Source organism: Archocentrus centrarchus, chromosome 1 (assembly GCF_007364275.1).
Source record: "Archocentrus centrarchus isolate MPI-CPG fArcCen1 chromosome 1, fArcCen1, whole genome shotgun sequence".
NCBI lineage: Eukaryota > Metazoa > Chordata > Actinopteri > Cichliformes > Cichlidae > Archocentrus > Archocentrus centrarchus.
Genome location: NC_044346.1, coordinates 36,810,669 through 36,828,268, shown reverse-complemented (window position 1 = coordinate 36,828,268; position 17,600 = coordinate 36,810,669). Strand labels below are relative to the sequence as shown.

The following is a 17,600-nucleotide window of genomic DNA, read 5'->3' as shown; positions in this document are numbered from 1 at the left end:
TAAATAAGCTCTAACCAAATGAAGACGCTTAAAAACAAAACCATGCAGCAGGATGAGGAGCGGGTGATCCGCTGTGGAACCCCCTAAAAGGAGCGGCAGACTCTGATTAACCTGAGCGCAGCATAACGAGCAAAAACACAGCAGGTTCCGTTTAAATGTTAGTTTTACTCCGGCAGACTAAATCAGAGGCGTCCCATAGGTGCCCAGTACGTGAAATCTTCAAATCTGGCATCCCGCCCGGAGTTTTAGAGTTAGCTGGGGTCCATCCGACTGAACCCAAAGCGGGCACACCTGCCAGGTAAGCGCCAAATCCCGCTGTTTTAACTCTGGGACCTGCGTCACGCAGTTCTCCCGGTCCGCGTTTCAAACGCAGACGTCGCCCAGCTTTGTTTGGTCTTTCGGGGGTTATTTTCTCGCGTTCAGCTCGGAACACCAGGCACTTGATTTTTAGCGGTTAGCACTTAGCTTATAGTTAGCTTCCAGCGTCCTGACGTCACCGGGCTGCCGTAGCGGCGGGGTCGTCGTTGCCCTGGCGACGGCGCTCCTCCGTTATCGGCTGGCTGCTGTGTGAACTTTAACGCTGCGGGAGCAACTTCGAGCAGAGGCTTTAAGAACCACCGTGGGTTCAGGGGTGACCCACCCCCACCGTCTATTAGCTGACGGCTGACACTAAACACTAATTATCGGTGCTAGCGAGCGTCTGTTTGAGCCGCTCCAGAAACCGCTCCCAATGGCTTCGTGCCTGGTGCCCGACTTCCCAGCGGTTATGGTGCTTCTGGAGCGGTTAAAGGAGCTGGACGAACACCTGAAAGACGAGGAGGTCCCGTTCGCACCTGAGGCCGGCCTGCACCTGGCGGAGATGGCGGCTGCCGTCGCAGGGCTGGAGGCGGACAGGCGCGCCGCTCGTGAACATTTGGAGGTGGAAAGCATAGAAAACAGCAAACTGAGACACCAGATCAACAACACGCGTGAACGAATGAGCGAGGAGCTCGTGGCTGACGTAGCAGCAGCGCGGGCATCAAACACTGAGGAGATGGAGCTCCTGTGCAGAGACCTCAGTGCAGCCTCCCAGCAGAAAGAAGAAGCCATAAAGAGGCAGGAATTCCTTCTCAGTCAAAACGAATCCCTGCGTCTGGAGCAGGAGCAGGCGAAGTCTGACCATGACGCCATCATGGCCACTCTGAATGATTTATTTGCCTTAAAGTACAGCTTGCAGATGCAGCTGAACATGACGTGGGAGAAGATAGAGGAGCTGAGGTCCAGCATCGCTGGTGTTGAACAGGACAGGTTACAGCTGGAGCAGAACATAAAGCTGGAGAGAGAGGCTTTCTCTGATAGAAAAGACAACCTCTCCAAAGAGGTGGGCCACGCTGAGGAGGAGGTGGAGCAGCAAAAGCACCTGAACAGGAGGAGCAGAAGAGAGCTGGACAGCATTAATAAGAAGAAAGAGAAAACCCAGGGACGGCTGGATGAGCTCATGGTTGAGTTGGCGAAGGTGGAGAACGGTGTGCACAGACTGACGGTGTCTCTGCGCCATCATGAGGAGCAGCTGGAGAGGGAAGCCCAAAAGCGCCAGGAGCTGAGGCAGCAGAGGGAGGCGCTAAAGGAGGAGCTGCATGAGTTGGAGGAAACTTTCAGGCTCACCGTGCAGAACCTTCAGGAGGAAATTGCCACAGTGGATGGTAAAATTGAGGAGGCCCGAGCATCAAGACAACATTTTCAGGACTCCCTGGCTCAGATCTGTGAGGTGTTCAAGCATCGGCACGCTGAAGAGAACAGGGTCAGGGCTGAGCATCTGCAGGTCTCTCAGCAGCTGGAGCGGTCCAGGCGGCAGCTGGAGGAGCGCATCGCCTCCATCATCAAACATGGCAGGGAGAACAAAGAGATGGAGAAGCAGATCAGAGAGCTCCAGGAGACTGATGTAATCAACAGGCCTCTCTTTGAGAGGAATCGGGAAGAGCTACGGAGCAATGTGGATGCATCAAAGAAGAATGTGGGCCGGCTTCAGGAGGAGAAAAAGCAACTCCTGCACCTCCTGGAGCAGGCAGAGAGGAAGCAGGAGGAGCATGTGGAGAAAATGACATCTGGCATCAGCCGCACTCGGAGAAGATATGAGGAGCTGCTTCAACAAGAGGTGGCGCTCCAGAAGCTGGAGCCCAAGAGCACTGATGCCAACCTCCTGATGAGCCATGCGACCCAATCCGAGGAGGGGTACAGAAGAATAGAGAGCAGACACCTCCAGGAGGTACAGCAGCTCACCGCTGATGTTGAGGAGGTTGCTCAGAGTGTTAAGGAGAAGCAGAGGGAGGTGGAGGAGAAAGAAGAGGTGCTGAAGAAGGTGGAGGCCGAGTGGAGCAAGGAGCAGAGCAGGCACCAGAGACTGGAAGTGCTCATCAACAAGCTGAGGAAGAGGAGGGATGAGCTGGAGCTTTCAATTCAGGCACTGACGGAGAAATCCAGGGACCTGCTTCAGCCCAAAGAGGAAATGAAAGCTGAGCTGGAGGAGCTGCAAGCGCGCCACATCGACACGCTCGGCGGACAGGCGTCTGAGCTAAGAGCCGTGGAGGTGAGCATCTATGATTGCGGCGTGAAACTGGGGCAGGTCAGCATGGAGAACAGCCGGCTGCAGCTCCGCATCAGAGGGATGACGGAGGACATCGGCACAGCCAGACGGCACACGGACACATGCTTACAGGAGACCCGGAGGTTCAGGCAGGACACAGATGCATTACGGGAGTGCTTACAGGAAGCCTGGAAGGAGGATTTGCTGCTAACTCAGGACCATCAGAGCGGTGACGGCATCCTGCTCCTGTCGATTAGTTCTCTAGTGGACCACCTGAAGACCCGGAGACAGCAGTTAGGAAACGTCAGCGCACTCCTTCACCAGCAAATGCTGAATTTCAGCAAACGACTGGGAGACAAAACGGCAGGGAAACCATGCGGCTGATGTCATCCCCGACGCGTGGGCTCATTTCAGGAAGTCTGCTGTCAGGAATCTTGCGTACAGCATTTAAGGCACTTAAAATAAATAAATGTTTGCTGCAACATAAAAATAATGTGAAGGAGCTTTTTTGTTGTTGTGACTGGTTCAGGACTGCCTGAAAAATGTTAGCAGAGGTGGAGCTCAGTCCGACCTAAAACTGAACTTCATGGAGTTGATCCGCATCCAGGAATTTTTGAAACTGTTTTTTTCATTGTGAGATGCAGCAAAACGGGACTTTTCATGTCCCAGATACAAAAACACTGGGAGATGATGTCCTGGTGTTTTAAAGAAAGTATCTTTGTGTAGTAGCTCATAAGCTTTAATGAACCATGTACAGTAAAGTTTTTCACTCTGCGTTACTGTTTTTGACAAAAATGTAAAAATTAAATAAATGCATTTGAAATTTTTTTGTTTTTTTGACCATTTCATAAACATAAACAGGAATTTCTGTTTATGGTTAAATAAATTAAACCTCAGTTAACATTAAAAAAAAAAAATCAGTGCTGGTGCTTTTTCCTCTGAAACCTGTATGTGGCTCCTAGATTTTATCACCTCGATCTGCTAGCCTGCATCCATGTAGTTATTTATTTCTCCTTCAGCATGTTTCATGCTTTGTGCAGCTGACTCTGGATCGACGTGTCCAACCTGTATGACCTGTATAAGCAGAGCTCCCCTCTTGGGTTAATCATCTCAATTAATGGTGTGACGATGGCGGTACAACCTGACAGATCAAGAACTGAACAGAAAAATTTTCAAACGCACGCTGAAGTGGTAGTAATAGGAGTGTTTCCTGAGTTACAGGCTTTGGGTCCGTATGTACAGAAGATCTCCACGTGAAATATTCGGGGAGGAAAAACACATTTAAGCTGCATTAAAAGCTGCCACTGTGTTACACCCACTGACAAGCATAGGCATAGGAACCGGGGGGGATGTGTCCCCCCCAATGTTGGAGACAGGTGCATTTGTCCCACCCAAAAATTACACAGTGGAGGAGAAAATTTTTTAACTTAAGGCTTATAGTAAAAAATGAATAATTTGTTCATTACATTATCTGTGAGGATTCCTTCATGTCAGAATGTTGTTTAATTAAAGAACCAGTTCTGTTGCCAGTCAACCTACATAATTGCATTTTTGACCATTTATTAAATATTTTTGACCAATAAAACATATCAAACTTTGCACTTCTGTGCGTTACTAAATAATTTTTGTGCTACTGAAATATTTAGCTTGCTAGTATATGAAGGAGTGTGAGGGCCACATTGAGGAAAAAAAACCAAATCATTTTGTGCATTTTGAGAATAAAGTCAAAATCGTCGACGTCGTCATTTCAAGTCAAATAATGGCCACAGCTGCTACACTCTCTACAAAATGCCTTGGGTAGAAACAACTTGATCAGCTGTGTTGTGTCATTGTGGTTCTACATGTCCCCTCTGTACTGTACGAAGGTGCAGCATCCTTCCATCTAACCGTTGCCAGTTTGTGTGGTTTTTCCTTCTGAGCAGATGCAGCTTTCTGCACTCTCTTTAACGTACTCATACTTATCACTACATCGTGTTTATGTACTAAAAGAGGAATCATTTCCTTGTTACTAAAACCGATTCTAAAGTATAGTTTCACTAACTCATAATACAAGACATCCTGGAGGGGATAACAGACGTGTCGTGGCAGTTGTTTGACTTGAAACAACTTTAATCTGCACATTTTGACTTTTATCTTAAAATTTTGAATTTATTCTCAAAATGCACAATTTATTTTTTTTTTTTAATGTGGCCCTAATACTCCTTTGTACTAGTACCATTGCAGCCAGCTGATAAAGTAAGCCCTACAGCCTGGAATGACATGGTCACTATGCTTCATAAAACACTCAAGCCATTTTGTTTGGTGGTTTGTCCATGTCTTATGATTATAAAGCATATATATAATATATGAAAATTATACATGCAATAATATAGGTGTACACAACACTATTTTTCCAAGAAGCATTTGAAAAAGAAGAAAGTAGAAGATCAAATAGCATATTTTATGCTTTCCTCAGAGTATTTACGGATCTCTCAGGTTTCCGATATGTGCCCCCCCCCAATAGTAAATTCCTTCCTACGCCCTTGCTGACAAGTGTCTGTTTAAAACCACAATGTATTTTTTTAATCAGGACTTCAGTTTTCTAACTTTGGGGGTCAGCATAGTTTCAGTGAACTGTACCAATTTCACGTCTGTAGCACAGAAACAACCAGCGGTGCCCCGAATGTTTGAAAACTTGGAAAAAGTGCATTTTGGGTAAACTTTCCAGCTTCTTATCACCGTGTAGGCTCAGTGCTCAGAAGAAGGTTAAAGGAATGAAAGTTTCTTTCAGACTAAGAACTCCGGTAAGTCGAGTCCAGGGAATAAAGAGCTTCTGCTTTTCTGCCTTTTCAGACTTCACTGTGTGCGTTTGGTGAGACTCGGTTCCTGCCTGACTCCTACCAGCAGAGGGCAGAAGGCACCAGGCTTCTCGCTGTGACCTTTCCCTGCAGCTAGAGGGTCAAACAGACACCCACTGCTACTTCCTCTCAACAAAAACAGGCACTCACACATGCATCCAGAGGCACACGCTCGCAGGGCTGAGTGCTGGTTCACTAAGACAGAACCAACAACAAGGCTGCAGCTGCCAGAAAGTGGGCTTTGAGAGGAACTCGTCATTTTGTTCCAGGGAAGAAGGTAAGCCTCTAAAAAGCCAAGAAGTACATTTGACTTTGATCTGGCTGAGAATCTTGAGCTTTATGGTTTGGCTGGACTTCAGTTTATATTTAGACTGCTTTGTGCATGTTTTTAATACATTTGGAGCTTCTTCTGTTTAAATATATCTGCTTATCTCGTATGTCAGGACTCTGACTGTGGTGCAGCTGATGCCAAAATACAAACTGTTTTTTTTCTGAGGTGTTGCATCACAAACGGTGTATTTCATCAGTACTTCTTGCTGCTGTTACTGTTATGTAAAGCCTTTTTTAATATTTCAGAAAAGAAGCTTTGTGTTGTATGTTATTGTGCTGTTTGTTATCAGTCATAACAAAATGTACAAAGACACAAATGTTGGCGGTCTCATCTTACGTTTAAGGTATTTTAGTTTTAGTAAGGCAGGGGTGTCATACGTGGTCCTTCAACCAGTCGAAAGGTTCTCTAACATTTGTTGTATTTAGTAAAGGAAAACTGGGGTGAAATACAGCCGGCCTACAGCAGTGCATCACACGAGCCTGGATTTGACCGGTGCTGGTAGTTTGGGCCGTTTAAAACCAAACGCATCCTGATATAAAAGCAAAGTTAAAGGTCTGGTTTTGTTCTTACCTAACCTCCTTCACATGAGCATGTCAGCTCATCAGTTTCATACAAGGGAAAAACAAAAGAGAAAGCTAATAAAAGCTCTGATCAGGTAGTTTGATTGTAACGCACAGCTGAGCCGTCTGCTGTGAAACTGGCTGCAGATAAGAAAAACTGCATAACTTTGAGAAGAAACGCTGTGCTGCAGCTGAAGGTCTCTTTGCAGTTCAGCAAATGTCTGAGGCCTCCAGTTCCTGTTTGAACATCAAAATGATGGCACAGGTGGGCTGTGTCCTCATCCACCTTCATGCAGTCTGACAGTTTAACGACAAACATGCACACAAGTAGCTTGCTGGAGCTCCTCCCGTTTCTTTCTCTCACAAAGGAGCAGATACTCGTCCTTCTGCTGGGTTGAAGCCCTGCTGAGGTCTCCTGTGCTGAGACGCACACCAAACCTTGTTGTGATGGCATGTGTGGATGTGCCATCCTGGAGGGGTTAGACTACCTGTGTAACCTGAGTGGGCTGCAGGGACATTAAACAGCAGTCAGGTGAGCTAAGGAGAGAGCGATGGTCTGCGGCCACCAGCTGCTAAACCATCCCTCACTGGGGCTTTTTTAATTGTTGCCTGTCCAGCGCAACTGTTGCCACTTTCATTTGCACATAAACCAGGTGAAATGGATTCACCTGGTTTGTTTCCTAGCAGGAGAGACTGTGAAGTTCAAGTGTTTTTTTATTTTTGCTTTTTGGGTTACTAGATAAGGAAATGATGTCTCAAAACACCCCCACCTTCATCCATTAAAGTATGTTTTTGTTTTTTGAACATTTGCACCATATCATATTAAGAAGTGTGTTTTTCTTCTGGGTAGAAGCAGCTAAAAACATTCTTTCCCTGACATTTAACTGTTCCTCAGGTGGCTCGATGAAGGACTTTATGGTATTTTAAGGTAAAAATACTGCCTGCTTGTTATTGAAGGTCTGTATCAGTTTCTTTCAGAGGGGAATCAATCAGTGGAAACACCTCAAACAGAGCCAACATGTGCTTTCTTTTTTCTTCTGCACCATTGGACCATCAGTTATGTTGAACCTTGTAAATGTTTCTTAATTTATAAGCAGCGGTCGTGCTGCTCAGGTACTTCATTAAAGCTGCTTTAAAACGTGCATGCATGGACACAAACACATAAAATTCCACCTGATAAGGCAGCTGCCCTCAATATGGAAATGTCAATACGCCACCAAAGGGTACAGTGACACTCATGCAGCCAGTCACACTTAAATTGATTTATTCTGGCTGAAACCAGGAGAGGTTGTCTACAGCATGTGAGTCACACTGAGTGCACAGCGGGGTGCACATGAATGCTCACTCATCCTGAAGTTTGTAATTCTTAAAAAAACTTCCACTCTGTAGAAACCAGCTGCCATAAGAGTGTCCAGGATGTGCAGTCAGTCTGCAGACTTGAGTCATCCTCCAAAAATAAACATAGTTTGTGTGGTTTTTTTTTTTTTTGGTTTTTTTAATAAGCTCCAGTAAATGTGGTTTTGTGGGCTCACAGAACAGCTAATGTGCTGTACACAACAAGCAGCCAGGGGAAATCAGAGCATTCTGCTAAAAACGAGAAAACAAGCAACACCAATTGAAAACTTGTAAATTCAGTGAGCTATAATGACTTTAATCCACTCGGCCCTCCGGAAGCCAAGATTTAACAGTGAGCTATAAATCAGCTTAATGTTACTGAGCAGTAGAAGTAAATAATGGTGATTCACACATGAATTGAATTGGGTAAAGGTAGGAAGTACCACTGCGGGGTACATGAGGAGGAGTCTATCTCTTAAAACTTCAGGTCAGATCAGATCTCCCCATCAGGGAGAATCAGATTTCACTGGGGTCCCAGTGGCCTCCCTTTTAGTCCCACCCCTGGTCACCTGTCACCTGAAAGGCCTGTCAAAAATATGTGGAGTAACTGGCAATGCCGGCGGCTGCTGTTTATGTCTCTGCTGTTGTTGCTGATCCGGCTCATTGTGTGCCGTGGAGAAGACCGAAGTCATGACGGGATTATTTTGTACTGAAGTGAAAACAAAGGTTTAAAAGATTTAAACCCGTCTGCTGCAGGTGTTTGTGCTGCTTCTCTCTGATACTCCCTGTGCATCCGTCACTACGGATTTCTTTCCTGTCGCCACCTAATTAGCTTTAGATGTTACGTTCTTAGTGCTTTTGTACATAAAAAAATGTAATTAAATTAAATGTATGCTTGCTTGCTTGCTCACTGAATATTTTATTACAGAGATTAGAGTGTGCTGTAGGTATTAAAGGTACTGCACTGCAGCAGTTTGAATCATATTTATCTAATAGTCTAATTTGTTCGTGTAAATGGGGAGTCTTCTTCACACACTAAGGTTAATTATGGAGTTCCACAGGGTTCTGTGCTAGGACCGATTCTGTTTACACTGTACATGCTTGATGCGGTCATCAGAGTGTAGATGTAGAAAAGTACTTATGTGAACTGGTGAATGAGCCATGTTGTATAAAGTGCTTTGAGTGCTAGTGTAGAACCGGTCAAATGAATTAGTTGCACCTGTCAGATGCAATCCAGTACACCTGCACTGCAGATTTTGCTTCTATATTTAGCTTCATTTCCTGTTGTCAAAAATGCATTTGTCAGATTGGAAAAGTACAGCCTGCTACATGGAAAATAACTGACATTTGATTACCATGAGAGCCATTAAGACCTGGCACTCAGTGAATCAGCAAATCAAAATCTATTGGAAAACCAGAGATGGTGGTCATCGCCCTGTCCTTTATGTAACCCCTCGTACCAGTGCTTTACAACCTTTTTTACTCTCCATGCATTAAAGCAGGAGTCCTTTGTGTCTGGCCTGTTTATAACCAGCAGACTGTTAGAAGCTGTTGATGGAATTAATCAGGAGATTATGATGAGGCTTCCCATCATGCAGAGAGAATTATTCAGTAGATGCAGATAATTATTTTATGCTATTAACTTCTATCTCCTGTAAAGGCTCCTGCAGCCTGTTTTTGTTGTTCTCAAAAAAAAGTGATTGAGAGGTTGTAAAAGTTCAGCATGTGTTTAAAATGACTGACATAATACTGGAAAAATGGTTATCACAGTAACGTGTGTGTTGCTGTTACAACAGACAAACTGAGGAAGTTATTGCAAAACATGCACACGCTGTCCTGTCACTGAGTGATTAGAGACTATTAACACAGTGTGCTCAGTGAAAGGTGAACAGCATTAAGGTGTGTAGCTGTGAGAATTGGAGCATGTGATCATGTTTTTGTGCTTTTTTTTTTTTTTCTTTCTGATTAGTTGCAGTCATATCAGCCACACACTCAGCAGGGGTGTGTGTGTGTGTGTGTGTGTGCGTGTGCGTGTGTGTGCGCACGTGAGTGTCTCTGTCTCAGTCTCTGTCTGGCACATGACCTAATACTCCATATGCCCTGCTGACGTCTGCGCTTCCTAATCGCCACGCCTCTGTCTGAGGCTTTAAAGGCGGCAGTGAGAAGTCGTATTTCTGTTTCCACATGCAGACGGTACATCTGTGCTCCTGACGCTCTCCTGAGAGGACGGCCAGCACATCTGTTAGGTAGCATTAAAAAGAGGCATTAAGGACGTTCAACTGAAGTGTACAGAGGACAGTAATGGAGACTCTGGGTAAGAAGAAGCTTTTTTGTTTGGGTGCTCAGTAGTTTTGAGTAGCTGTTTTTTATAAAGTCTTATTGAGAGATGGTGGTGATGAGATGGAGGTTTTGCACATGGGATTGTCAGGTTTTCCCTGTATATAAAAATTTGGGGGTTTAATTTACTCAGAATTAAAATACATGTTTATTTGTTGTTTATCATATGGCCAAAATGTTTAGATTCCACCACAGCGTCTTTGCTTCCTGCTTTAATAATTAATAATAATTATACAGTCTATGGGAAAAGTTGTGTAGTCGCCCCCGCCCAAGGAGAAACCTATTACAGAGCAGAGCGTGACTGGATTCACCGGTCGCAGCATGACTGTGGATTAAAGCATTAAAATGTTATTAATATGGCTGAGAGAACGAAGGCGCTCGTTTAAATGTGCTGGAAATTAAAGTGCTGTTAACTGTCTCAGACAGGTCCCAAACATCTCATATCTCCTTTTATAGTCGCACAGTTGAGGTCTAGGAGAGCTGAGGGGAGAAGTTAGATGTCATAATTTTTATTTCCGAGTGGAGGTCAGTCTGAGCTTTGTGCGTTTTCATTTGTAATGAAGTAACTCATTGTGCGCATTACAGAGAAGCATGCAGTGCTTTGCTGGTTAATTCTGCTTGGAATGCAGTTAATTGAAGCATGAAGTTTTTTGGGTTTTTTTGGGAGTGATCTCGCTGCAAATCAAAACATTTGGAGATGCAGAATTAATGCTTTTGTGTATAGTTTGCAAATTTTGGATGTCTCTTGGTACAATATCTGACTAATCTAACCCACTTTAGTTTCTGCAGAATAGATAATTGCAGATAAATGCCGTTAAACAATCATGAGGAGCCGATGGTGTGCCACATTGCTTATTATCAGCAGGGTGTGACCTCTGCAACCCATAATTCAGAACTAAAAGTTGCCTCTCTCTGGTCTGTTTGTAAGGGAAAAAACTGGTAAGACTAATTTAAAGCTGCTATTATAACATTTAATATCCATGAAACTGACTAGAAGTGGGAAAGACTCATAACCCACACTGACCCATAGACTTATCTCATATCTCAACTCTGCAGAGGTTTATCTAGCTTTGTCTCTTTTAGCTCATTGTTTTGGTTCATTTTTTAACCACTGAAGTTGGCAGAGATCCAAACAGAGCTAAAAGAGTTAGTTATGTTTATCTGGTCTCCAGAAATCTTGTTGTATTTAGTTTGTCTCTGCTGTCGCCAAGAGGCAAAAAATAATTGTTGTTTAGCAAAATTACATAATGAGAATTTCTCATGAAACAATCTCTTTGTGCCTTTTTAAATTGCATCGATGGAACACTACACCTTTGCCTCACGTACAGATCTGCAGATCTGCTGATTGGAAGCTCACTCATTCACGAGAGATTATGTGCTGCATATAAGATTCGCAGTGCTGGTCCACGGTGCTGCAGCTGAATCTGTAAACCTTGAGCTCCTGTACCTGCAGGTCAGGGGAGGAGAGAGAAAAATCAGTGCATCGTACATGGACGAAAACAAAATGAAACTGTGATCAGACTAAAGGTTTAGACTGATTAACATTTTTTTGGGGGATGCTTTTATTGCTCTTACAGAACTGTAACAACTTCTCCTCGACTCCGGTATCCTCACTTCAGCTTCCTCTCCTCTGCTCTCTGTTTCACCGGTGAAACAGAGAGCCAAACTCCACCTCTGAAAATGTTTCCCCAGCTTCACATTTGTTTTCTTAGGTTTGCTGTGTATGAAACACTGGCTGACTGAATCTGGGGTTGGTGCTGCCGGGGTGAAAACTGAGCCACTGTGCTGACTGCTTGTTTAGCTCTAGCATACAAACATGCTAACAAAGTTAAAAACTTGGCTTTCACTGGAAGGGGTCTTTTAATCTGCGTTTGTAAACGGACTGTTAAATCCAGCTCAGTCTGACGGTCACTGGGAAGCACACGTGTTATTTTTAGGTTTAATGAGTTTGGTCACGTGTGAGCCAGCAGATGTTGTTGAAGGGGAACAAAAGGCAAACTGAGCTGCAGCGGTCACTCTGGGGCTTCATCTGGTAAATTAAAACTAAAATTCAAGGATTTATTTCATCTGGGCTGTTTCAGATGACTCAGCAGCTGTGATGGTTTGAGGTGGTCCTTACCCGACAATCTGAGCTGAAGGTCAGCAAACGCTGTTTTAAAAAAAAAAAAAAAATAAAGCTATCTGAGGATTTGGGAAACGGCTCCTAAGCGGAGGTTATGCTTTCCGTAAAAGTACAGATGCGTGTTAACTTTAGTTTAGACGTCATGGTTGGAAAGCTGAGTGTTTGTCCATCCCATCCCATGCTTCACTGTCCCTGTGATTTTCCTCCTCACCAGTTTATCCGATGGGTGGAGGGGCCGCAAAGCTGTACAGCGCCCTGACCCAGCCCCTGACCAGCAGCAGCTCTCTTCTCCCCCTCCCTCAGTCACATCTGGATCCTCACCTACCTGAATTCACAAAGCTGGATCCAGATTTCTGCCCGGTAGGTATTTTTCTCTTCTGCTCACACTTTGTTTTTTGTTTTTTAAATGTGTTAATCTAAATGTTAAGTCTCTGTTTCTGTCGATGGAGCAGAAGGGGTCCCCTCTATGTCCCCCCGATCCAGAGGAGCTGCTCCGACAGTGCGAGGAGGCCCTTAGGGACCGAACACCTCGCTTCGACAGGAAATTCATTCACTTCGGTGATGGAGACGGCGCCCCCAGCAGCCTCATCAGGGTGATGCAATGGAACATACTGGCTCAAGGTAGAGTGAATGTGGGTTAGGATGCATGTGCTGACAGATTTTATCTAAAAAAAAAAAAAAATCATCTTATTTCTGGACCTTTTTCAGCCTGTGTGATATCAGGTCTCACCTTACACATGTTTCATGATAACAACCTAAATGTGATGCAGAGTTTGCATGAAATTATTGGCCGAATTTCACAGCTGGCTCCACATTTCTCCTCAGCACTGCCACAAGTTTTAATAATAAAAACCTGCTCAGCACGGGGCTTTTCAGTTGCATAAATTAATCTGAACTTTCTGCTGGGAAGTGGTTCTTAAACGTGCGCCGGTGTGAAGGTTAGTAATATTAAGAGTAAATAAATAAAATAGATGTAGATGGTAGAAAATGGTTCAGATGGTGCAGTAAGAAATCACAGACCACATAATAAGGTTAATTATGTCATAACGAAGATTCACTTGAATTCGCCTTTAACGAATTCACAGACACAATGGTGATGTTAGCATTTGTTGAGCGTGTCGGGTCCTGTTGTGGCCCCACAGTTCATTTTACTCTGTAGTGACGTCTGGTCTCCCTCTTCCTCCTGTCCTTCAGCTCTGGGCGAAGGACTCGACAATTTTGTCACGTGTCCATTAGAGGCCCTCAGCTGGTCCCGCAGGAAGTACCTCATCTTGGAGGAGGTCCTCACCTACCGGCCTCACATCGTGTGTATGCAGGAAGTCGACCACTACTACGACACCTTGCAGCCGGTTCTGGCAGGTTTGGGTTACAGCAGCAACTTCTGCCCCAAACCGTGGTCTCCATGCCTGGGCGTGGAGGGCAACAACGGTCCCGATGGCTGCGCGCTGTTTTTCGATGAGTCGCGGTTTGAGTTCCTGGACAGCGTGAACATACGGCTGTGTGCCATGAGGATTCCAACCAATCAGGTGGGGGAAGAAAGCTCCCTGAAAAGCCTTCAGCTGATCTAAAATGCTGCAGCTAGACAGGGACTAGATAGAGAGAGCAGATTTCATATCTCATAGTATCATACCACCCCATACCACCTCATAGTGTCATCGCTCTCAGACTGCTGGCTTCCTTGTGGTTCCTAGGATACTTAAGAGTAGAATGGGAGGCAGAGCCTTCAGCTTTCAGGCCCCTCTTCTGTGGAACCAGCTTCCAGCTTGGATTCAGGAGACAGACACCCTCTCTATTTTTAAGATTAGGCTTAAAACTTTCCTTTATGATCAAGCTTATAGTTAGGGCTGGATCAGGTGAGCCTGAACCCTCCTTCTTGATCTCAAGCCTGGTTCTGCTGCAGGTTTCTTCCTGTTAAAAAAGGAGTTTTTCCTTCCCACTGTCACCAAGTGCTGCTCATAGGGGGTCATTTTGACTGTTGGGTTTTTCTCTGTATTATTGTATGGTCTTTATCTTGAGGCAACTTTGTTGTGATTTGGTGCTATATAAGTAAAATTGAAGTGAATTGAAAAAAAATCATGTTTCACGTTAAAAAAACGCTCTAATTCACGTTCTTCTGACCACAGGTTGCCGTAGTGACCACGCTGCGTTGCCGGATCACGGGCAGGTGCGTGTGCGTGGGCGTGACCCATCTGAAGGCTCGCTCTGGCTGGGAGTGGCTGCGCAGCACTCAGGGCTCAGACCTCCTTTGGCACCTCCAGAATCTGGTCCAGAAGCAGCCCGGCGACCCCACCGCTGACATACCTCTGCTGATATGTGGAGATTTCAACGCAGTCCCAACCGAGGAGGTGTATCGCCGCTTCGCCACGTCGCCTCTCGGCTTGGACTCGGCCTATAAGAAACTCAGCCGAGACGGTTTGACGGAGCCAGAGTACACGACGTGGAAGATTCGGCCCACGGGGGAGTGCTGCACCACTCTGGACTACATCTGGTACAGCAAGGACACACTGAGAGTGGACGCTGTCTTGGAGATGCCCACTGAGGAACAGATTGGGCCAAACAGGCTTCCGTCCTTTAGTTATCCTTCCGACCACCTCTCCCTGGTTTGCGACTTCAGCTTTAAGGAAGAGGAGTGAGAAGGAAACAACGAACCGGTGGAGCAGAGGTTGGCTCTTCCTCCTCGTTGCTTCAGGGTGTGCGGACAGGAGGTCACATGTGAGGGAATTAAAGAAGACGGTGCGCCAAAACACGGGCGAGACTTTAATAAGGCACTGACGTTGCAGAGACTGTACCACTCCAGCATGAGTTTCCTACAGCAGGTGTACTTCACCTGTCCTCAGACTGCACACGCGTACTTTGGTACTTCTCACTGTTGTGCTTCACGCTGCTGATGCACTACAGGACAGACGTGGCCTAAGTGTCATACAAATACATTTATGAGGTGGAGTCGTGAGTTTTTCTCACTTCTGAACATCCTCGATTGGTCACCAATGACCTGGTGGAGGTTAAAATGTAGTAAAGTTAAACTATAAATATTTGAGAATTTTTCCGTTTGTATAAAAAAAAAAAATTGGGACACAGTTTTGGGAAAGCATCAGATATCATCTGCTGCCTTCACTTCTGTGCCAAGACTTTTTTTTTTAATGAATGCAGATGAATTCAAAACTTGAATAAAGCTGAACGGTTGTTTGACAGTAGCCGATAGTTTTGTGATTTGATATTGGTTCATTTTTTTTTTGCTCTCCACACCACAGACAGTAGAAAAGATGGACGTAGCCACCGTGAACATCACCCACTGATTAGAGAAGTGGTGCTGTGGAGCCTTGAGGTGTGGGCGCTATTTTTCCATCGCCATCGAGGTGGTTTGAAACCGGAAGCGACAGGTGAGCTCACTGGCTCACGACTCGTCAGTCACAAGTCCTAAGCCACTGAGCATTTAACTCTAATAAAAACCGTAGTTTACACAGCAGCGCTAGCACGCGGCCATGCTGCAGTATTGTTTGCGAGTTTGATCCCTGTTAGGTGCGTGCTAGGCAGCAGTTTTGGTTGCTCGGCTTCTGATAGTGTAGGAGTTTGTGGAAGATGACTTCAAACTAGTAACTTGTGCACTGGGGGTCACAGAGGGAGGGAGCCCTGCAGACTTTACAAAACGGGAAGCGTTTGTGCAGCCAGAGTCACCGCCCCCTGTTGGCCATCTATAAGAAGACAAGCACCTCCTTTTAAGAGGGTCAACAGGGGCTTCAGTTTTAAGGTCCGGGCGTTAGGTCCGTATTTTCTGCTGTCTGTGCTCTGCACTAACCTTCTACCTCCATGCAACCACAGTGATCTCGAATGTGATGGGTCAGTAATAATCTAGCACTTTATTCCACAAGCAGATTACAAACAGAAAGCAGGATTCTTATCTACTTCCTGCAAACATCTTTTTATAGACATTAAACCCAAAATAACAAGAATAACCTGCTGACGGTCCTCCTCATGCCTTCGCCTGCAGTCATGTGTCAGCTGTTTGCAGATAAAGATAAAGCTTTGGCATGTTAGGAATGCTTTTGTCTGTGGTGTTTGTACCTCCTGTGTAAACCTCACAGGTAACACTGAAACGGAGCCCTCCCCCCCTCACACTTTAAGACCCCAACTCTGTGACAATTGCAACTGTATGAGAAGAAAGGTTTTTTTTTTTTATAATGAACTAAAGGTGTGATTTCTGTTATTTACTTGGTGATATGAGCATTAAAGACTTGATTCCAGCAAGAAAAGCTCTGTTTTTTATTTGTTGTGCGGGTGTGTTTTCGTTCCCCTGTTCAGGTTTTCAGGTGACCGGACTCTGGATTTGTCCAAGGTAAGACTTTAAACCGTTTGTCTCCACATACCGAAGTCAACTATTGCACATTTGCACCATTTTAAAAGCTTTTTGCACAACTGCACTTCACCCTGATTTTATCCTTATCGGCGCTTTGGCAATAAAAAGTTGAGTAAACTCAAACTGAATGTCAGCAGGAAGGCTGCGCTCTGTGTGCTCGTCACATAAATGTTATCGCTGCTTAAAGTAACTGCTGATCTTATGGTTTCATTTCATGGTCTTCAACAACTGTTCAGAAATGCCTGAAACAGCCTTTTTAACAGGTGGCTCCGATTCTCAGACTTTGAGATGTCTCTTGAGTCTTCTGCCTCTTTTTCAAAACATTTTGGTGCATAAAATCATAACGGGAGACATAAAGGTGTCTCCGTTCCTCTGTTTGTTTGGATTGAGGAATCAGCCAGCAGCTCGTTCCTGTTCGACGCGCCTTTGATTCTGACTAAATCTTCGGCTTAAGCTGAACAGAGTTTGACCTTTTAAGTTGGGACAGAAAACAGCTGCTGTAAAAGAAAGGCGTCTTATTTATAACAGAAGTCGAAACGAGAGTTTCAAAGCGAAACAGAACCCGTTTTATCCCCATTATCTTGTTTCATCATCGTTTAGAACCAAACCCCTGATTAAATCTCAGCTCCAACGTAAACAAACTGATGCAGCAACAGCCGTCAGGTTTCAAATGTCTTTATATTTCAGTAAAATCTACTTTAATACACTTTGAAACAAGAGTACAACAAAATAGAATATACTTCAAATGTTGAATATACAAACAGTTCAGTCTGAACACAAACTTCCTTCTTTCTCTCGCGTCCCTCTTCAGATTAAAAAAAAATGGAAGGGCCGGGCCGACAAACTGACCCTCGTTTTAAGCAGGAAGTAAAGTGACCTGGGATCCACAGCCAGCCACCTTTGCATAAACTTGAATAATTTGATTAGTTTCTTCCTCGATTTTACAAACATTCCTATTTTCAGACGTTGCAGCATGCATCGGCTCGGAGGCTCACTTCTTCGCATGCAGCCGGACTGCAGGGTCACCAAAAAAAAAGGAAGAAAATGTCAAAGTTTAAAAAGGGAGCAGCCGAGGAGCGTTCCTAACGTCCCAGTAAGATTCGTCCTGTGTGAGCACTCAAACAGCCCGATGGAGGCGGAAGAACCGACAGACAGGAAAAT

General features: G+C 44.9%; 2 protein-coding genes across 3 annotated transcripts; both read left to right on the top strand.

Annotated features, from left to right (window-relative positions):
- The first annotated feature begins 183 nt into the window (after positions 1-183).
- Positions 184-16,324, top strand: noctb (nocturnin b). Of its 2 annotated transcripts, XM_030728838.1 has the most exons (6): positions 184-298; positions 5,396-5,677; positions 12,300-12,445; positions 12,538-12,706; positions 13,280-13,611; positions 14,209-16,324. In XM_030728838.1, exons 3-6 carry the CDS (start codon positions 12,308-12,310, stop codon positions 14,716-14,718), a joined length of 1,149 nt encoding a protein of 382 aa, XP_030584698.1. In that variant the 5' UTR covers positions 184-298; positions 5,396-5,677; positions 12,300-12,307; the 3' UTR covers positions 14,719-16,324. The 2 variants fall into 2 exon arrangements, with proteins under 2 accessions (XP_030584698.1, XP_030584691.1); XM_030728831.1 differs by lacking the exons at positions 184-298; positions 5,396-5,677 and adding an exon at positions 9,804-9,940.
- On the top strand, positions 328-3,329 carry ccdc175 (coiled-coil domain containing 175). The gene has a single exon (XM_030728818.1). The coding sequence runs from the start codon at positions 731-733 to the stop codon at positions 2,945-2,947; it is 2,217 nt and encodes a 738-aa protein (XP_030584678.1). The 5' UTR covers positions 328-730; the 3' UTR covers positions 2,948-3,329.
- Positions 16,325-17,600: the final 1,276 nt, after the last annotated feature.

What these genes read in the sequence shown, in the direction of transcription:
- ccdc175 (XM_030728818.1), top strand. Translation starts at nt 731, where the DNA reads ATGGCTTCGTGCCTGGTGCCCGACTTCCCAGCGGTTATGGTGCTTCTG.
- noctb (XM_030728831.1), top strand. An exon ending in ATGGAACATACTGGCTCAAG is followed by an intron (nt 12,707 to 13,279) that starts GTAGAGTGAATG and finishes CCTGTCCTTCAG; the next exon opens with CTCTGGGCGAAGGACTCGAC. An exon ending in TGAGGATTCCAACCAATCAG is followed by an intron (nt 13,612 to 14,208) that starts GTGGGGGAAGAA and finishes TTCTGACCACAG; the next exon opens with GTTGCCGTAGTGACCACGCT.